The sequence below is a fragment of the Vipera berus genome (assembly GCF_964194415.1).
Source record: "Vipera berus genome assembly, chromosome: 1".
Lineage (NCBI taxonomy): Eukaryota > Metazoa > Chordata > Lepidosauria > Squamata > Viperidae > Vipera > Vipera berus.
Window position 1 is genome coordinate 106995195 of NC_138202.1, and position 18148 is coordinate 107013342.

At 37.8% G+C, this 18148-nt stretch overlaps 1 protein-coding gene across 5 annotated transcripts in view; it reads right to left on the bottom strand.

The window, feature by feature from the left end:
* Window positions 1–18148, bottom strand: part of TSPAN32 (tetraspanin 32) — a 46889-nt gene that overhangs the window by 16546 nt on the left and 12195 nt on the right. For 4 of the 5 annotated variants that reach the window (XM_081313867.1, XM_081313868.1, XM_081313866.1 and 1 more), the window contains exons 4-5: window positions 14739–14813; window positions 1800–1901 (exon numbers count right to left, since the gene is read on the bottom strand). In XM_081313867.1, the coding sequence (XP_081169993.1) occupies window positions 1800–1901; window positions 14739–14813 (177 nt within the window). The remainder of the gene's footprint in view (window positions 1–1799; window positions 1902–14738; window positions 14814–18148) is intronic. The other variant, XM_081313869.1, reaches the window with a different exon arrangement.

The following is an 18148-nucleotide window of genomic DNA, read 5'->3' on the forward strand; positions in this document are numbered from 1 at the left end:
TGTGTGTTGGGGGGTGGGAGCACAAAGGGAGGCTCAGGTAATCTCAATGTACACATAGTTGTACTTTGACAATAAAGGTTCATTTCATTTCAGTAGACATCTTAGGCTGATATTTGGCCTTAGCATGTATGCAAATCTTATTGGTTGCAAGACAGCAGTACATAGAAAGTGTTTACAAAAGCTTTTCCTCATTTCCCCACAAAAAGGCAACAAGCTTTATCTCCACACACACATCACACACACACAGAGGCCTGGTAAGACTTCTGATATCTGTTTGGCATAGAAACATAGATTAACTCTATCTGGGTCATTATGATTATTTAATGTAACCTTTTAATTTTTAATTTATTCAATTCAATAAAGCTTCTTTCACTTTTCACTCAAGAGGAGAACAAGATTTATCTTATTTTTAGTTTAGGGTTCCATTTCTTAGCCCTTACAGACTTTAGTAGGACTCTTGAGTAGACAAATGTGATAGTTTTCTATGATTGCATTTCCTTAATTAGCCCAGTGCTCTGATAATTGCTTCTAGATTGATCCCAGATTTCACAGTGATTAAAGGCACCAGAGAAGGGCCATCATAAAACTATATTTTCTGGTTTCCGGCGAGCTTAGAAACAAACTCCATTTATATTTTGTAAGTTCCTTAACTATATAAAAAAATTAGTTGTCACTGTTTTAGCAATGTGTTGCCAAAGTTCATAACATAATCTTGGATTTGCAATTATTTCTGAACACAACAATCATCTTTTGTAGAAAACTTGTATATGACTCTCATTCTCCCACAAATATTTTCTTTATCTTGTGGTATTTTTCACATATTCAGAATAGTGCTATTTTTCATGCCTCATTCATTAGCTATCCTCTCATTCAGGGTTACTACACTGAGTTGCAGATGTCATTCAGTTACAGCATGTTACATCTTCTTTCCACTTTGTTTTGTTAGTTAGCCTCTATTGTGGATTCCTTGGTAGGGTAAACTTTTCCCCCTCATTTAGAAATATACTGCACATGTAATAGTGTGGGGAAAAGTAGGAATTAGTGATTGAAAAATAATTCTTTCCTCAAGGCTCAAAGAGGTGAAAGCAACTCCAAATGAAGCACCAGAGAAGGGCCAACATAAATTTGAATTAATTGTGTAGGAGACAAAATATAACCTCTTCAATTCAGTGGAATTATTGATATTTCTATACTAATTATTCCAGTTGCTAATCTATTTTCCCCACAAAAGTGTTTAAAAAGTGGCATGTTTATGCCAAAGCTGATCACTTTGAAATAGAGATTTGCCTGTGCCAGAATCCTTCTTTTGGTGCCAAGAATGGTATTGTATCCTACCAAGCTTCTGGACTATTATTTTCTTTTTAAACATGACACTATATTTTATATTTTCTTGAATGGATTTCCCCCCCACCCTTTTTCCCATTCTCTGAAATAAAGGGAAATAACTCCAAGGAATTAATGTTTTCAAGTCTCTTCAAGTCTCTTACAGAAAGCAATTCAACTTTCTCCACTTAAATCAGTGGCAGAAATGTACTTATTTGGATTGGATCATCCCCAAAACATGATTAGTTTCATATTATTTGAAATGTGAAAGAAATTCTGTTGAAATAAAATATTTGATAGCTATTGGATTTGGTTTGTTGAAAATGCCTCAACCAGAAATCTTCTTCACTGAACTGCCACTGATTAGTTGCCCATTGTCTATCCCAACTGGCAGTTATGGGATGAAATAGAAAGAGAAAAAAGTTTGAACTAAGCTGGGGCAAAGCTAACCTATTCCAAAACCAGCAGCAGCTTACCATCTTGTGAATGGAATATAGATCCTGTCTTCTGGTGCTGGAAATGTTGTTTCTCACATCTTCATAAACAACATCATATACATCCATCATGGCATTTTCCACCTACAAAGATGATATTTATTTATTTTATTTTATTTATTTAATTAGTTTTCTATACCGCCCTATTCCCGAAGGACTCAGGGCGGTTTACAGGGCAATATTTAAAAGACAATATAAATTAAGATAAAAATAGAATTAAAAAGAATTAAATTAATAATAGCCCAACAATAAAACAATGTTAAAACTTAAAACTAAAAACCCCCTCAGTCCAGGCCAGATAGATAGAAAAGCCAGGTTTTCAGGTCCCGGCAAAAGGAGCACAGGTTGGGGGTAGTCCAGAGTTCCACAGGTAAATCATTCCAAAGGGCAGGCGCGCCCACAGAGAATGCCCTCCCTCTGGGGATCACCCGCCGGCATTTCCTGACCGGCAGCACCCTAAGGAGGCCCTCCCTATGGGAGTGCACAGGACGATGGGAACTTGATGCCGGCAGCAGGTGTTCCCTTAGATAGTCCGGACCCAAGCCATTTAGGGCTTTATAGGTCATCACCAGCACCTTGAATCTCACCCGGAGGGCAACTGGAAGCCAATGCAGCTTGCAGAGAAGAGGTGTTACACAGGAGTATCGGGAGACTCCCATCACAACTTGCGCGGCCACATTCTGCACCAGCTGAAGCCTCCAAGTGGTCATCAAGGGCAGCCCCATGTAGAGAGCGTTGCAGTAGTCTAACCGGGAGGTCACGAGCGCATGAGTGACTGTGCGTAGGGCATCTCGGTCCAAATAGGGGTGCAACTGGTGCACCAGGCAAACCTGGGCAAAAGCCCCCCTGGTCACGGCTCCTATATGATCTTCCAAACTGAGCCGTGAATCCAGGTGAACACCCAAGTTGTGAGCCCTATCAATGGGGGGGTAACACCTCAGCCCCCCATAGTTAACGATGGACAAAACTGGTTCTCCCGAGATGCCAGTATGCACAGCCACTCAGATATTACCATCACAATTTGTAGATGTCAATAATTTGGTTGAAGAAAATCTTTTCTGGCTACAAAAGATGCTGGGGAAACATGTAGATTTTAAACCTGAATTTTATTTATTAGGCATAATGCCAGAAAAGCTTGATAAAGAAAGTATATATTTGATTCTGCATGTGACAACAGCAGCAAGACTAATATTAGCACAACATTGGAAAAAGGAAGAAACACCATCGGAGGAAGAAATGATTAAAAAAAATACTAGACTGTGGAGAAACGGACAGACTTACTTTGAGATTGAAAGAAAAAGAAGGAACAGAATATTTTCAAACTTGAGACTTATTTTACCAATGGTTGGAGAACTAGGGATTAGGAATTTAATTTGTATTAGTGAATGATGAATTCAGACAACACGTTTGTTGAATAAGCACTGTTGAATTGTATTAAAAAATCAATAAAAACTTAAATTAAAAAAAAATTGGTGGAAGAAAATGTGTTTGGTATGCATTTGCATGTTTTTGTGCATGGGATACACTATATTTAAATCCAAGGGAGGTTCACCCAGATCTACTCTGAGCTTTGCAGCACCTTCCTTTCTTCATCTCCCGTAAGTTGCTACCTGCCCCTGCTCCCCTTAAATTTAAGAGCAACCCTACCCTTGATCTTTTCAGGGTCTGTCTTCCTCTACTTCCTCTTGGCCACCAAACATTGTTGCTGTTGGTCTTGCCTTTTTCCTATTCTCCCCACTCTGAAATACTTTCCAACTTTCTCCATTAAGAAATACCATTTCAGACTCAATATAAATTTGAAAGTGCTTGTTCTGTGCTTGAAACAGTTTGTGCACTAGATGTTTTCATGGTCTTACTTGCTTCCCAATGTAGCTTATTACTCAGGGAACTCATACCTTTCTTTGTTTTCCAGACTTAATATGGGATTCAGTGGACAATTACAAAACTAGCAGTTCTGACTGCTTGATTAATTTTTTTTGAGGGGGCATTATTTATGTTCATCCACACAGTGCTTATTTTCAAGATTATTGTCTTTTAGGCAACTAATAAATGTAGCATATGTACATTTTGCTAAAACAGCCTGGAATATTGGAAGTTTGGAATATTTTATTAGCTTGATGTTAGTTGGGTTGGCTGGTTGGTTGAAAATTATTCAATAAAAAGTGCATTAAAACCAAGGAAAGGTCCAATAAAGGACTAATCAAAGGGCCATTAAAATAAATGTAACTTTATTGACTTCAGTGAGATTTTAAAATCTTTGTTTTAAAACAAAATGATTTTGTGGAGATGTCCATGACATCACTCCAAAAAAGAGTTTAAAAATACAGAGGAGGCTACTATTTTACTGTAACAAACCAATAGCAACAAGCTTTTTCTTGTACAGAACTGAGCAATTAAAATGTATGGATAAAACATTTTGTTAGATTCTATCCCCTAGTTTATCAGTTCATGTCCTGCATTATCTTCTATCTCTATTTGCAGAAATTGTAAAGTGTCCCTATAAAAGGGCTTGTGGGGTACCTTTTAAATGAATGGCTTAATATTGTGCATATGTGTTCAATCGTTTGATTTGTAAATTGCTTTCTGCAGATTTTTAAATTATATTTAATTATGTGTGCGGTATATACCACTTTTTGTTCAAAAAAGTAAACATATTTTCACATTCAATAAAAATAGTGTGATGGAAACAATGAAAAAATAACTGAATAATTACTAGGACAGCTGATCAAAACTCATGATAGTAAATAAAAACAAGCAGTTTTTTTAATTATGAAAGTAAACTGGTTATTTTGAAATCAAATTTAACCTCTACATTTAAGCTGACGCTTTCTCCCCCTGCCCCCCCCCCAACATTATGACTCAATATGCAACGAGGGTTAGTAAGAAATTGTGTGACTTTTCTGGGGAAATGATTTGGGTGCTGAATACAAACTTCTATTATTTATTTATTGTATTTTTATAGATGCCATCTCAAAACCAAATTTGCTCTCTTTTTCCCTTAATATTACTATCTCGTATTTAAGCTAATTCAGTTCTTATTATATCAACTAAGTAAAACCTCATTATTAAATTTATCAATAAATTTTAGCTTATACATATCTTAATTACTTTTACATTCAATCTTTATAGACAGTCAATGTCCTGATTTTTCCCAATTTTTAGTTTCCCATCAATATTCAAATTTAACATTTGATATTTATAATTTCCAGGCTTTAGGTAACCAAAGTTTCCCTTATCTCAATTCATAACAGAATCTAATATTCAAAATACACATCTTATCTATTCGAGTATAGTCTTGTTCTATTTCCTAAAAGTTATCTATTTTGCACCATATTAAATCATCTAACTAATAATACAGTATCCCCTTTAATAAATCAAAACCATTATATATGTTGTCTGGGTTAATCAATAAATCAAACATATTCATATATTTTTTTCTTTTGGGTATAATTTTTAAATATTAAACAAATAGAATCTTGAATATTTTCAACTAATTTCCAAGTATTTTAAATTTAATAACCAAAATTCCCCTTATCTCAACTTCTCCCTTTAACCCTCTAATTAGTAATATGAAATCCCCTCTAATAAATCAAAACCCCAATTTTCTTCAGCCTTATTCTGGCTTTCTTCCTTTGCAAACTAGCCTTCCATATCAGTGCTTTTAAATCATCAAATAGATCTCACTCTCTTATTATACATATTATTTGAAATAAGAGAGACCATTTAGTTGCCATTTTCTGGAAGGGCTAGCCCATTTGTATTCATTAGATCATCTCGCTGTTCCAATTCCCATGAGTGCCCTGATATGTTTATCTTCCATTCAATCTGTTCTTCTTTCTCCTCAGATTTCTTCTGATTTATATAGAAAGTCTTTTCCATTTTCAGTGTTGTCACTCCATTTTCTGGTTTTTTCCATTAACTGTATTTGTTGGTCAATTGAGTCCTCTGTCTTAGTATTTGATTTTTCCACTTCTTCTGTTATGTTCTGTGTTTTTAGTTCTTTGGTTGTACTCAAAATTTGGGTTTGTGTATCTAAGCTGGCATCTTGTTCTTTTATGTTGGGTCTTATTTTGTCACAAACTGAAAGAATGGTTTCATGTATTGCTTTCAACATGGAAATGATCTTTTCCTGGTCTTCATCCATATTCTCTTAATAATGTGTTGAGGACTTTAAAATCAGACGTTAAAAATAATTTTATAGCTAGGTATGGGACCTCTATTTCATATGTTTATAGGTAGTCTTTATAGTAAAATCATTTGTCAAGTAAGATTTTATAGTCCAAGGTATTTCATCATCTCATATAATAACCAATGTTCCTCAGATAAAGAAATACGAAAGCAATTCCCCACATATAACTCTGAAAATCAGTAAAGGTTTACATTCATAGTTCAAGCAGGCCAGTTATGCCACCCAGAAGTTCTCTTTCCTGCTAAGTTTCTCACAGGTGGTATCTATCAAGGTCAAAAGAGTTTTATCTGTAGTCTGGGCTTCAAGCCAAGTCTCTTTTATAACAAGTTGTAATACTAAACCTTGCCACAAGATGTCACCAATGCCGTTTAAAGTTTTTTTAAGTCCAAAATTTTTATAATCCTTTTTCCTGTTTTATTTCTTCTTTTGTAGATAAAAACAAGTCTCCAATAAAAATAAGAAAACTTTTGGTCCCCAAGTTTCAGAAACATATAAATCCAATTAGATTAAAATTGTTCTTTTTGTGCTTTAATTCCCCTGGGTAGTCAATCGCCACTATTCTTAGAGGGTGGGGCAGAAATACCCTTCCCTCTGCTCACAGTGTGAAAGATACTTTGGGCAGCTTTTGCAGGAAAAGAAAATACTTAGGATCTTAAAGAGAAGATCAAATCTCACCCAGTTTCATCTACGTTGCTTTAGAAGAACTTGATGGTAAGTTTGATTTCGGCTGACTGCAGCTTAGTGACGAGCCATATTGCTATGGCCAGTCTTTCCTCCACTGGCTTGGAGGGCTGCCCCACATCAAGCAGAAGGGCTGCTGCCCTCCCGCAATCAAGCGGGGGTCCCCTTCTTGCTTGTCGCCCCTACAGGGCAACTTTTGACCCTTTCCAGGGTCCCCCAAAGGAACGAAACTGAATGCGGAAGACGGAGGTCGTCGTGCAGCGTCCGTGGTGGCTGCGATGGCAAACCGGAAGTCCATATATTATTTATTATGTAGTCTGCATTATTTATATTTCTTTGATTTCTCCTGGAGTAACATCCCAAAGGCAGAATGGATTCAATGGTATATTGAACAAAACTCTGGACAAAAACATTTTCTGCACTAATACATTTGCTAAAATGCAAAAGGTTTTTTGTTTGGTTGCAGCAAATTAATACCACAATTATTCTGGAAATTCTTTTAGAATGCTTTTATCCTTAAGGATATTATATGACAGTTTCCCTACTTTTCATAGATGATTTACGAGTTAAATGTTCATAATTAATTTAAAATACATTTTTCACTTTAGGCACATTTTCCTGGATCAACACTCAGTAGAATGTCTTTTGATTTTATGAAAACATGCAAGGGATTGCTTGGAAAGTGAAATTTTGGTTCTACTAAAGTAAATAATTAGATTTCAGAAAATTTGTCAGAATTTTAAAAGAAAAAAAAATAGTACATAAAATTACCCTCTCACACATATACAGTACATGTATTATTTCCTTATTATTTTCTGCAGTTGTGTTAAATGTATAGCCAAGGATGACTTCTGTAGACAGAGCAATTTAAAAAGCTTCATCTATTGTTATCATTACAGAATTATTCCCTTGTTACTGATTTTCATTCCATGGACCGAAGGTGTGGGCCTATATTTTGAATTCAGTGGGGTACCATGATGATACGCCTTCCTTAGCAAAGAAACGCAGATTAAGAACATAGGGAATTAGTTCATATTGAATCAAACCATTCATTTCTCTAGCACTGCATTACCAGCACTGACTAGCAGTGATACTCCAATCTTTCAGCAGAGGTTTATCCAGCTGTAGTTGACAAAGTCAAAGACTGCACCCTTGGTTCTTCTGCATGAAATGCAAAACCAGTGTTTTTCAACTTAACATATGTGGATTTCAACTGCCAGAATTCAGCAACCAGCTTAAAGTTTAGATTGAGAAAAATTGTGCTAGAGTAAACCATAGACATATATAATCTAGAGTTTATCAAGGCTGATTAAGTTAATATGATGTTTGTAACTTTTGTTAAATTTGTTTTGTTAATAACATTTTTGTTATCACCAGTAAGTTCCGTTTTAGAATTAGGTATTTGGGCAATACCTAAACATGCAATAGAAAATATAAATGTGGGATTTAAACATGATGTGACTACATATAAGGAAATTTTAAGTTTTGAGAGGAATGTATGGCAATTAAAGTCATATAGTATTTTAAAAGAAGAAAAGATTGTACAAACTTGGTTTCAGTATGGGCAATTACAGGCTAGATGGAAAGAGGACCAGAAAACTGGTTTTTCAATGATTGATGAAAATTTGGTAAAGCAAATTAGAGATCAAGGTCAAGCACATATAAAAAGGATATATATTGCATTGATAGAAATTGATTCAGAGACGGAACTTGTTAAAGATTGTATGATAAAGTGGGCTCAGAATTTTCAAGAAGTCATTACAATGGATACCTGGGAAAAGATCTGGGTTAGAAATGTAAACTTTACACAGGCCCAAAATTTAAGAGAGAATTTTTATAAAATGTTTTATAGGTGGCATTTAGATCCAAAAAAATTAGCAAGTATGTATCCGAACTGTCAGCCCAAATGTTGGAGGTGTGGTTGTGAGGACGCAACATATTTTCATATATGGTGGACTTGCAAAAAGGTTAAAGCTTTTTGGATTAAAATTTGGTGGAATATGCAAAAAATATTTAAGAAAAGGATAAAGTTCTCTCCGCAACTGTTTTTATTGGGTATTATCACAGATATCACTGTTATAGATATTAAGTTGATGTTGAATTTAATTACGGCAGCGAGACTTTTAGTAGCGCAATATTGGAAGAAGGAAGAACTGCCGACTATAGAAGAATGGACTTTAAAAGTTTCTAACTTGGCGGAGATGGCAAAAATTTCAGCGTATTTGAAAGATCAATCGCAACAGAGATACACTGTGGAGTGGAAGAGATGGATTGATTATATTCAGAATAAATATGGGACTAAAAAGTTTCACTTAGCATTTGAATAAGTAGCGGATTTATATGATGTATAATTAGCTTGTAGTTATTTTACTAAGAGTTAAAGTGCGATAGAATTTAATATTTTATTGTTGTTTGCATATTTTAGATTATGTTTGTTTGTATTTTTATACCCTGTATTTAGCTCTGGGAAGTCGGGGAGGGGGGAGGGGAGGGGAGGGTAGGGTTGGGGAGGGCTGGGGGGAGGGGAGGGGGAGGGGGGGTTGTATTCTAAAATGTATTCTAAAACTTTTCAATAAAAAATAAATAAAAAAATAAAAATAATATAAAAAAAAGTTAATATGATGTTTGTAACTTTTGTTAAATTTGTTTTGTTAATAACATTTTTGTCATCCGTTTTAGAATGAGAGATGGCTACATAATGTAATTTTACCACTCTATTCTACAATCTACTTAAATCAAGACATTGCAACTTCTGTTGCTCAAGGACCGGTGGTAAACCTTGCACTGTGCATAAAGGAAAGGGCAATATTCCACAAGCTGGTGGAGCTAGCTAGCATCTATTTTCTCCCAAACAATTTTTTTTAATAAAAACAGTTTTAAAGCCTTTCTGATTTTGAAGACTGGATGTAGGGGGAAGCATGGGATGCAATACTTTTTGTATCTCGTATGTAGGTAATGACAAGAGGCACTTTTATATTAAGAATAATATGATTAGATCCTCAACTAAGAGTTCCCAAAAGACACTCCACATTAATGTCTGTGAAAGACGATTATTAGCTAGAATGGCAGATTGTCTGTTTCCTTGGCTTTAAAAACAGCAATGCCATGTGTTTTCAAAATACAGCAATACCATGTGTTTTCAGTCTGAACTGTCATTGGAATCAAATTCAATTGTTCCACATGGTAAGTGTTCCAGAAGTCTTATAAGAAATGAGCAATGGCCTGGGCTAACAATTTAGGACATAACATCGACCTAGATACTTGGCAAACAATTTGGGATAGAAATAAAAGGATAACACTGGCCTCATCGTATAAAGAAAATTTATTTAAAATGTTTTACCGATGGCATCTTCCCCCAGCCCGCTTAGCAAAAATGTACACAACAGCATCTCCCAAATGTTGGAAGTGTTCTGAAGAGATAGGCACATACTTCCACACGTGGTGGTCTTGCAGTAAAACACAAAAATTTTGGAGAATGATTTGGATTTGGCTGAAAGAAATATTGAAACAAGATGTGGAGTTTAGTCCAGAACTTTTCTTGTTGGGAATCACGAAAGAGAAATATCCTAAAGATGTGCTATACTTAATGATCCATATTATCACAGCAGCTAGAATATCATTTGCGCAAAAATGGAAAAAGAATGAGATCCCAGGACAAAAAGAGGTTATTAGGAAAATTTGGGATTGCGCTGAAATGGACAAATTAACTTTGGAATTAAAGAATAAAGACCAATCAGACTATTATAGAATTTGGAACAAATTGTATCTTTGGATGGATAAAAAGAAAGGTCTCTATTAGGTTTTACAGACTAGCTCACTGTTTTAAATATTGTGGTATTTCACTGATTTGTAATCTAAGTGTATTTAAGTGTATTTTTGATGTACATATATACATGTATATATATATATTTAAACATTGTAGACAAAAAGGTTTGTCAGCTCGCTGGTACTGTGTCCAATGTTTTTAAATAATAAATTTAATAAAATTTAAAAAAACAAAAAAAAAAAACAAATGAGCAATGGCAGACAATCCTCCAAAGCACATTATATTAAGTCAGATTTCTCCAACCTGGTGCCAGTCAGACCCAGCAAACTAAAATCCTATTCTGGGGGCCTTTTGACATAATAAACTGGGTGGGTTTATACCAGCTGTGCTAATTATAATACTGCAGGCCAAGGCAGCTCACAAAATATTCTATCATCCTTACTAGGCTGATGCGTGAAAAGAACAACCTATGAAGAATCTTGTGCCACATGGCTCACTTCCCCAAGCAAAATAATCTAAACTAACTGCAGGCTCTCTCATATATATATGCCTATCACTTCCATAATTCCTAGTTTGGGTAGTAGGGAAAGCTGTGTTTCTTTGCCAGGCTTGGCTGGCTGGGGAATTCTGGGAGTTGAAGACCACACAACTTCCAAATGGCCAAAGTTGAGAAACACTGGTCCAGAGCATTGGATGCTGGAGTGAAAGGTCCTAACTGAGATATTCTTTCATTTGCAGCTATAGCGAGGCTTTCAAGAATTGTTGAATTTGTAGGCAGCTATCCCTTTAATCCTGAGTGCTGCGTAACAGAGTGAGCGCCTGTTACTCGTCCCAGCTTCTGCCAACCTAGCAGTTCGAAAGCACGTAAAAATGCAAGTAGAAAAATAGGGACCACTACGGTGGGAAGGTAACAGCGTTCCGTGTGCCTTTGGCATCTAGTCATGCCGGCCACATGACCACGGAGAGGTCCTCGGATAAGCGCTGGCTCTTCGGCTTTGAAACGGAGATGAGCACCGGCCCCTAGAGTTGGAAATGACTAGCACGCATGTGCGGGGGAGCCTTTACCTTTACCTTTATCCCTTTAATAAATTTTTCAGTTGTTAAGTGGCTAGCTCTGTTTACTGGATCATTTAATAATCTGCATATGGGGACAGCACAGCAAATCATTTTGTCAAGACCATCCTTCAGAGGTGATCCTAATCCTCGTGTGAAGCAATGATTCAGTTCATGGTTTGCATTGCTCTGGTGACTTTTTATGGCATATTCAATAATGTGAAACAGATTTCTGAGCATGCTTTTAACCATTGTTCATTTCCAATAGCTCACTGTAATAACTATAAACCCTTGGAAAAAGCAATACAGCAGCCTCGCTTTTTAAAAGTTGGGGCGGGGAGAGCATATTGCATTGGGAAGAGCTTTGAAAGAGTGCTTAACTCGAAGCATCACCAAAATAAAATCCCTCTTCAGAACTTTGCATAGTCCTATAAAGACAGGAAAGTCTTCCTATGCCACTGGAACATTCCAAGGACTTTTTGTGTATGTGTGTGGCTTTGTATCCCTAGCTATTTGATTCCATATCCTCGTCTGAGCAGTCCTTGCTGCTCTCTTAAGCTTGGTTGTTTTCTTGCAGATGTTTCATTACCCAAACTAAGTAACATCATCAGTGTTGGTAAGGAGTGGGGTTTGCTCTCAGTTTATATTCCAGTGGTTTTCCCTAATAAGTGTTGGTGGGGATGGTCTTAAGAGGTTCTTTGATGGGAGGTTTACTGTTGGCTTGTCCTTGATTGGGGTATTGTTTACTTGATTGTTAGGCTGATGTTAATCTTGGAGTTAATGATGATGACAACGATGTTACCTAATAAAACATCTGCAAGAAAACAACCAAGCTCTGAGAGCACCAAAGACCCCTCACTTCAACCTTGAGCTACAAATATATTCATTTTTGTTAAACTTGGTGCTTGTTGGCTTTTCTCATCCCAACAAATTCAGTATTTTGGAACTGAAACGGAAGCATCATAGATAGATGACATTTGGGTCCACTATGGAAGCAGAATGTTGGTAAGACCACCTACCTAAGCCCTTGATAGATTTTAAATTATGAAATTTACCTTCTTTGTTAATACTGATTCTGAATCATGGTCTTTTTAAGATTTTGATAATCTGGGAGGTAGAATGTTCATCTGAGCACATTCCCACTTTCTTCTTATTACATTCCAAATAAATGTACCTTTTTCCCATGGAGTTCAACAACCAAATGATGCAAACAAGTCCATCTTAATGAAGTAATTCTTGGGATTATATTTTGAAGTAATATTTTAATATATTGCTGGGAATATAAAACTGAGTGTCAAGGATTGCATAACTCTGTGTATTTGTTGGTAAACAATATATTACCAACTTGGAAGCAACTGTGTGTTTAAACAGATATTGTATGCATTTAAACACATCCAAACTCCCAGTTTATCATATGCCAAAACAAATTCTACCCAGGGGTGGTCAATAGCTTTTGCATGTTTCCAATGCTGTTGCTTGTCAAGAGGATGGGTAGATGAGCTACCTGCTCAGGTTAAAACTGCACTTCCAGACCTAATCTAAACTCCCACTGAACTCAGTAACCCAATTCACACAAGTTGGTTATTTATGTATGAATATGCTTAGGAATCTGTAAGGGAGGATAGGTGAGGAAAAGACAGATGCAACTGTCTTTTACACAGTCGATATTTTGTGCAAAGGATTGACAGAGAAGCCTAGATAAAAGAAGATGTGGGTTTGAACCACTCCCACAAATACCTCAGCTATTTCTTGAAGTACATTATCAGGGGTAATATAGAAGTAGTCCTCGATTTACAACAGTTCATTTAATGACCCTTCAAAGGTACAATGGCATTGAAAAACAAGGGACTTATGACCATTTTTCACAGTTATGACCGCTGCAGCATCCCCATGGTCACATGATCAACATTCAGACACTTGGCAATTGGTTCATATTTATGATGGTTGCAGGATCCCAGGGTCATGTGATCACCTTTTGCGACCTTCTGACAAGTGAAGTATCAACAGCCAGCTGAAGAATCCAAATAAAACTCCAGTTTCATTCTGCTTCCGAAAAGTTTACTGTTTATTGGATACACTGCTTGGTTATATTGAAGTAAAATTAACTCTGAGGTTTCAACACTAGTTCATGGACTTAAAAAATAATTTTCCCAGCCAAAGCCCCAACATCTTATGTAATCCACATCAACAAATTCACTTGTTATGGGAACTGTCTACTTCAAATCCATACCTGTTCTAGTGTCCTTGACAAGGCTCCCACAGTCTTCAGCTGAATCAAAGTTTCATTTCTCCTTCTTTTACCCACTTGAAAGTAACACTTCCCCCTCCCCCTTAATCTAAAGGCAAGTTGAAACACAGAGGCACCTAGCTGCCAAAGTGTTATGCTTGACAAATCAATGAGGGAGCTAGATTCACTTAACAACTGTGTTATTAGCAAATGTGGCAAGAAAAGTCTGAAACCTGGGCAAAATCACTTTAAAAATGTCTCACTTAGCAACAAAAATTTGGGGCTTCAATCATGGTCGTAAGTCAAGGACTACTTGTGCTTTGTCTCCTTTCTGGCTTTCCTTCAAATCTTTCCAATTCTAGAACTCTTTCCATGTTGTAGAAACACTTCCACAAAAGTATGGTTTTTCACTCCCTAGATCAGGGGTAGGCAACCTCGGCTCTTTTATGACTCATAGCTGGCTCAGGAATTCTGGGAGTTGAAGTCCATGAGTCATAAAAGAGCCGAGGTTGCCTACCCCTGCCCTAGATCTTAGAAACATTTTTGAACTATTCTAAGAATATCCTTCACAATTCAGAGAACCTTTCCTGAGGTGATCAGCGCTGCCAAGTCAGGAGCAGCATAAAAAACTGGAGGAGAATTGCGGTATAACTGTCCTCTCTATTCATTCCTATGATTTATATTCTGTCTTTCCACATAATAATCCTACTGGAGCCATGCACAATCCAGAAAATTAGCTTTACAATTATCCTATAAGCTCCAGTGAGATAGTCCTATGGGATAACAGATTTCAGAAGCATACTGTATTTGAGAATTATCGAGTTTGCAGATTCTGCTGCACAGACTTGGAAACAGACAAAAAGTGCTTAAAGACACTTGAGAGGTTTGAAATGTTTTATGGCTCTACGTTTACATGAATGAGAATGTTGTAATTAGTATATCTGAAAGTGCAGAACCATTTTGGCAGTTTATTTAACTATTTGCCTTTTCAGATTGTTCACTTACCACAATACTGTTGGTAACAGTCCAATATGTGGCTACTCCTGAAGCACAGAAAACCACAGCAAAACAGAAAAAACACTGCAATAAAAAGACATCAAAATAATACCTTAGTAAGCGCTGTCATTGCTACTTCAAGTACTGTATACTTTTAGTTTATATATACTTTTAACATACACATTTGAAGAATTAGGAAGGTTGTTCTTCACAGCTAATAACAGAACAAAAATCTACTTACTGATAAAAGACAGTATTTCTTCTATTTCCTTCAATTAATTTCAGACCTAGCGTAGTTAATTGATTTAAATTGAAAGACACTGAGACGTAATTTTTCCTCTAAAAGCAAATGGATTTTCCTGCCTGCCTGTGAGTGAGTGGGTGTATATACTTGCTCTCTTCTATTAATATCAACATATAGTTTATATAAATTCCAACATATGAAACAACTGTTTGTTTGTTTTGGCTCGAGGTTTCCCTTGTTCTTTTGTTAGGTTGTGTTGAAAGACAATGATTAGCTCAGTCACCCAGGAAAGCTCCATGGCTAGACAGGAACTTGAATCTGGAACTTTCCTTGGTGTTAATCTAAAGTCAAAACTTTACACTGGCCTTCAGTTTTTTCCCCTTTTCTCTATTTTTTTGTACATTAAAGCAAACAGAAATCTGATAACATAAAAGGAATGTAAGGAACATATGATTAGAAGGACATACATCACTTTTTAAATATGTTTTTTTCCGTGGATGTTCATGTATTTGAACAAAAATGACAAAAGTAACAGTAAAAGTGATGCTGAGAGCAAGTTTTAATCAGCTAATGCTCTCAGTGAAATAAAGTGCACCGGTTATAGCTTTCGGCCCTACAAAAAATTTCCAACCATATTCTTCCTAGGTGCTTTCCTATACTTCTTCCTCAGAACAATCTTCATTTTTTTATTTCAGTCACTTTAGTTTCTAAAGATGTACTTGGTTTGTTATAATAGATTGGCAAAATGAAAGTAAATAAAATTGTGGAAATGATTGAAAGAAAAGCAGGGCAGTTTACTGAATAAATATGAAATTATTATCTCTATGTAGGAAACCCAATAGAGCGACATCCCGCTGACTGCCAAGCTCTTAAAACTCCTTTTCAGAACGAGAGGCTTGGCAAGCTTGTTCAGACCAGATTTTGTTTATACAACCAAGTCCATGCATGCAAAAAAGGAAGTGCTTTTTTAAAAAAAAAATGTCTGAGTTACGTATCCATGACAACCAGCTGACATCATGAATTGTGAGATCACAGAGATGAAGCAATCGACTATTCAACTGAATTACCGTACATTACATTGCCAAAATACAATTCAAAATCCCCTTTTTCAACCAACGTAAGCATTACAAACAACAAAAATGGAAACTTGCAATCTGTTGTTAGAATAAATAGAATAGAATAGAAGCTGGAAGGGACCTTGGAGGTCTTCTAGTTCAGCCCCCTGCTCAAGCAGGAGAACCTATCCTATACCATCTCAGACAAGTGACTGTCTGGTCTCTTCTTAAAAAACTCCAGTGATGGAGCGCCCACTATTTCTGGAGGCAAGTTGTTCCACTGGTTAATTGTCCTCATTTATAGGACGTTTCTCCTTAATTCCAGGTTGCTTCTCTCTTTGGTCAGTTTCCAACAAGTGTTTCTTGTCTCGGCCTCTGGTGGTTTGGAGAATAGTTTGATCCCCTCTTCTTTGTGGCAGCCCCTCAAATACTGGAATACTGCTATCATGTTGCCCATGTTTCTTCTTTTCTAGACTAGCCAAACCCAAGTCCTGCAGTCGTTCTTACTATTTTTTAGTCTCCAGGCCTTTGGTCATTTTAGTTGCTCTTCTCTGAACTTTTTCCAAGCTAATCTACCTGTCTGGTATATTCATCCTGGGTGGACATATTGCAGGTACCTCCCTTTAAGAGATTTGGGGCTGTGTGAGGAGATGGGAGTACCAGACCATCTCATTTGTCTCTTGAGAAACCTATATGCGGGTCAAGAAGCAACAGTGGGAACTGGACATGGAAGCACTGATTGGTTCAAAATTGGGAAAGGAGTCTGGCAAAGTTGTATACTGTCGCCCTGCCTATTTAACTTATATGCAGAGCACATCATGAGAAAGGCAGGGCTAGATGAATCAAAAGTTGGAATTAAGATTGCCGGGAGAAATATCAACAACCTAAGATATGCAGATAATACCACTCTAATGGCAGAAAGTGAAGAAGAACTAAAGAGCTTCTTGTTGTGGGTGAAGAAGGAGAGTGCAAAAGTTGGGTTGAAACTTAACATTAAGAAAACCAAGATCATGGCATCCGGCCCTCTCAATTCCTGGCAAATAGATGGGGAAGAAATGGAGGTAGAGACAGATTTTATTTTCCTGGGCTCCAAGATCACTGCAGATGGGGACTGTAGCCAAGAAATTAAAAGACATTTGATCCTGGGGAGGAAAGCCATGGCCATTTGTGAACAATGGCTCATATGGACAGTTCCATCTTATGGCTCGCGTACAATACTCTGGATCGGACTTGTGCGCCCTCAGAGGGGTTTCTCCCTCCTGGATACGACCAGCCTTCTTCTCTAACATTCCCCTTGATGACGGACCCAATTGCCGGGGTTCCGAGAGGTGGCTGGGCTTAACTAGGGGCCTCGAGTGGAGACGTGCCAAGAGGCCCCTGATAAAATTTTTAGCCGGTTATTTTAAAAGGTTAGGGAGGGGGAGGGAGGGGAGGGTGGGGAGGGAATCTTTAACCGGCACTCAGTCTGGACCTGTTGGAGGTCCTGACGGGACGGGGTCGGGGGGGGGTGGCTGCTGGTTCTGGGAATGCGGGGGTGGGGCTTCAAATCCCCACGGCGATAGGGAATGGCAGCAGGTGTTTGCGCGGAGGGCCATATCGACATCTGGGATCGCGCCCCCGCTATCTCCGAGCAGTGGCGCGCTCCGACCCTCCGGTTAGAACCCTCTTACCCGGGGATGAGGGTGATCAGGCCCCTGAGCTCAGGTTGGTCTATTTTAACGCTAGATCCGTAGTTAACAAAGCTCCCCTCATCCATGATCTGATCGAGGAGGAAGGTGCGGATCTAGCGTGCATCACGGAAACTTGGTTGGGTTCGGAGGGAGGGGTGCCTCTCACCGAGTTATGCCCGCCAGGTTTCCGGGTGCTGCACCAGCCACGGGCTCAGGGCAGGGGTGGTGGGGTGGCAGTGGTTATTCGGGAGACCTTGTGTCCCCGGGAGGCCACCATTGTCCAGATGGCCGGGAGTGAATCCCTCCTCTTGAGATGTGGTTCTCGGGTTCAGTTGGGTTTGTTGCTTACATACCTGGCGCCCAGCTGTGTGGCAACAGCCCTGCCTGAGCTGCTCGACACCCTCTCAGGGTTGGCGGTGGAGTTCCCCAGGCTTATAGTCCTGGGTGACT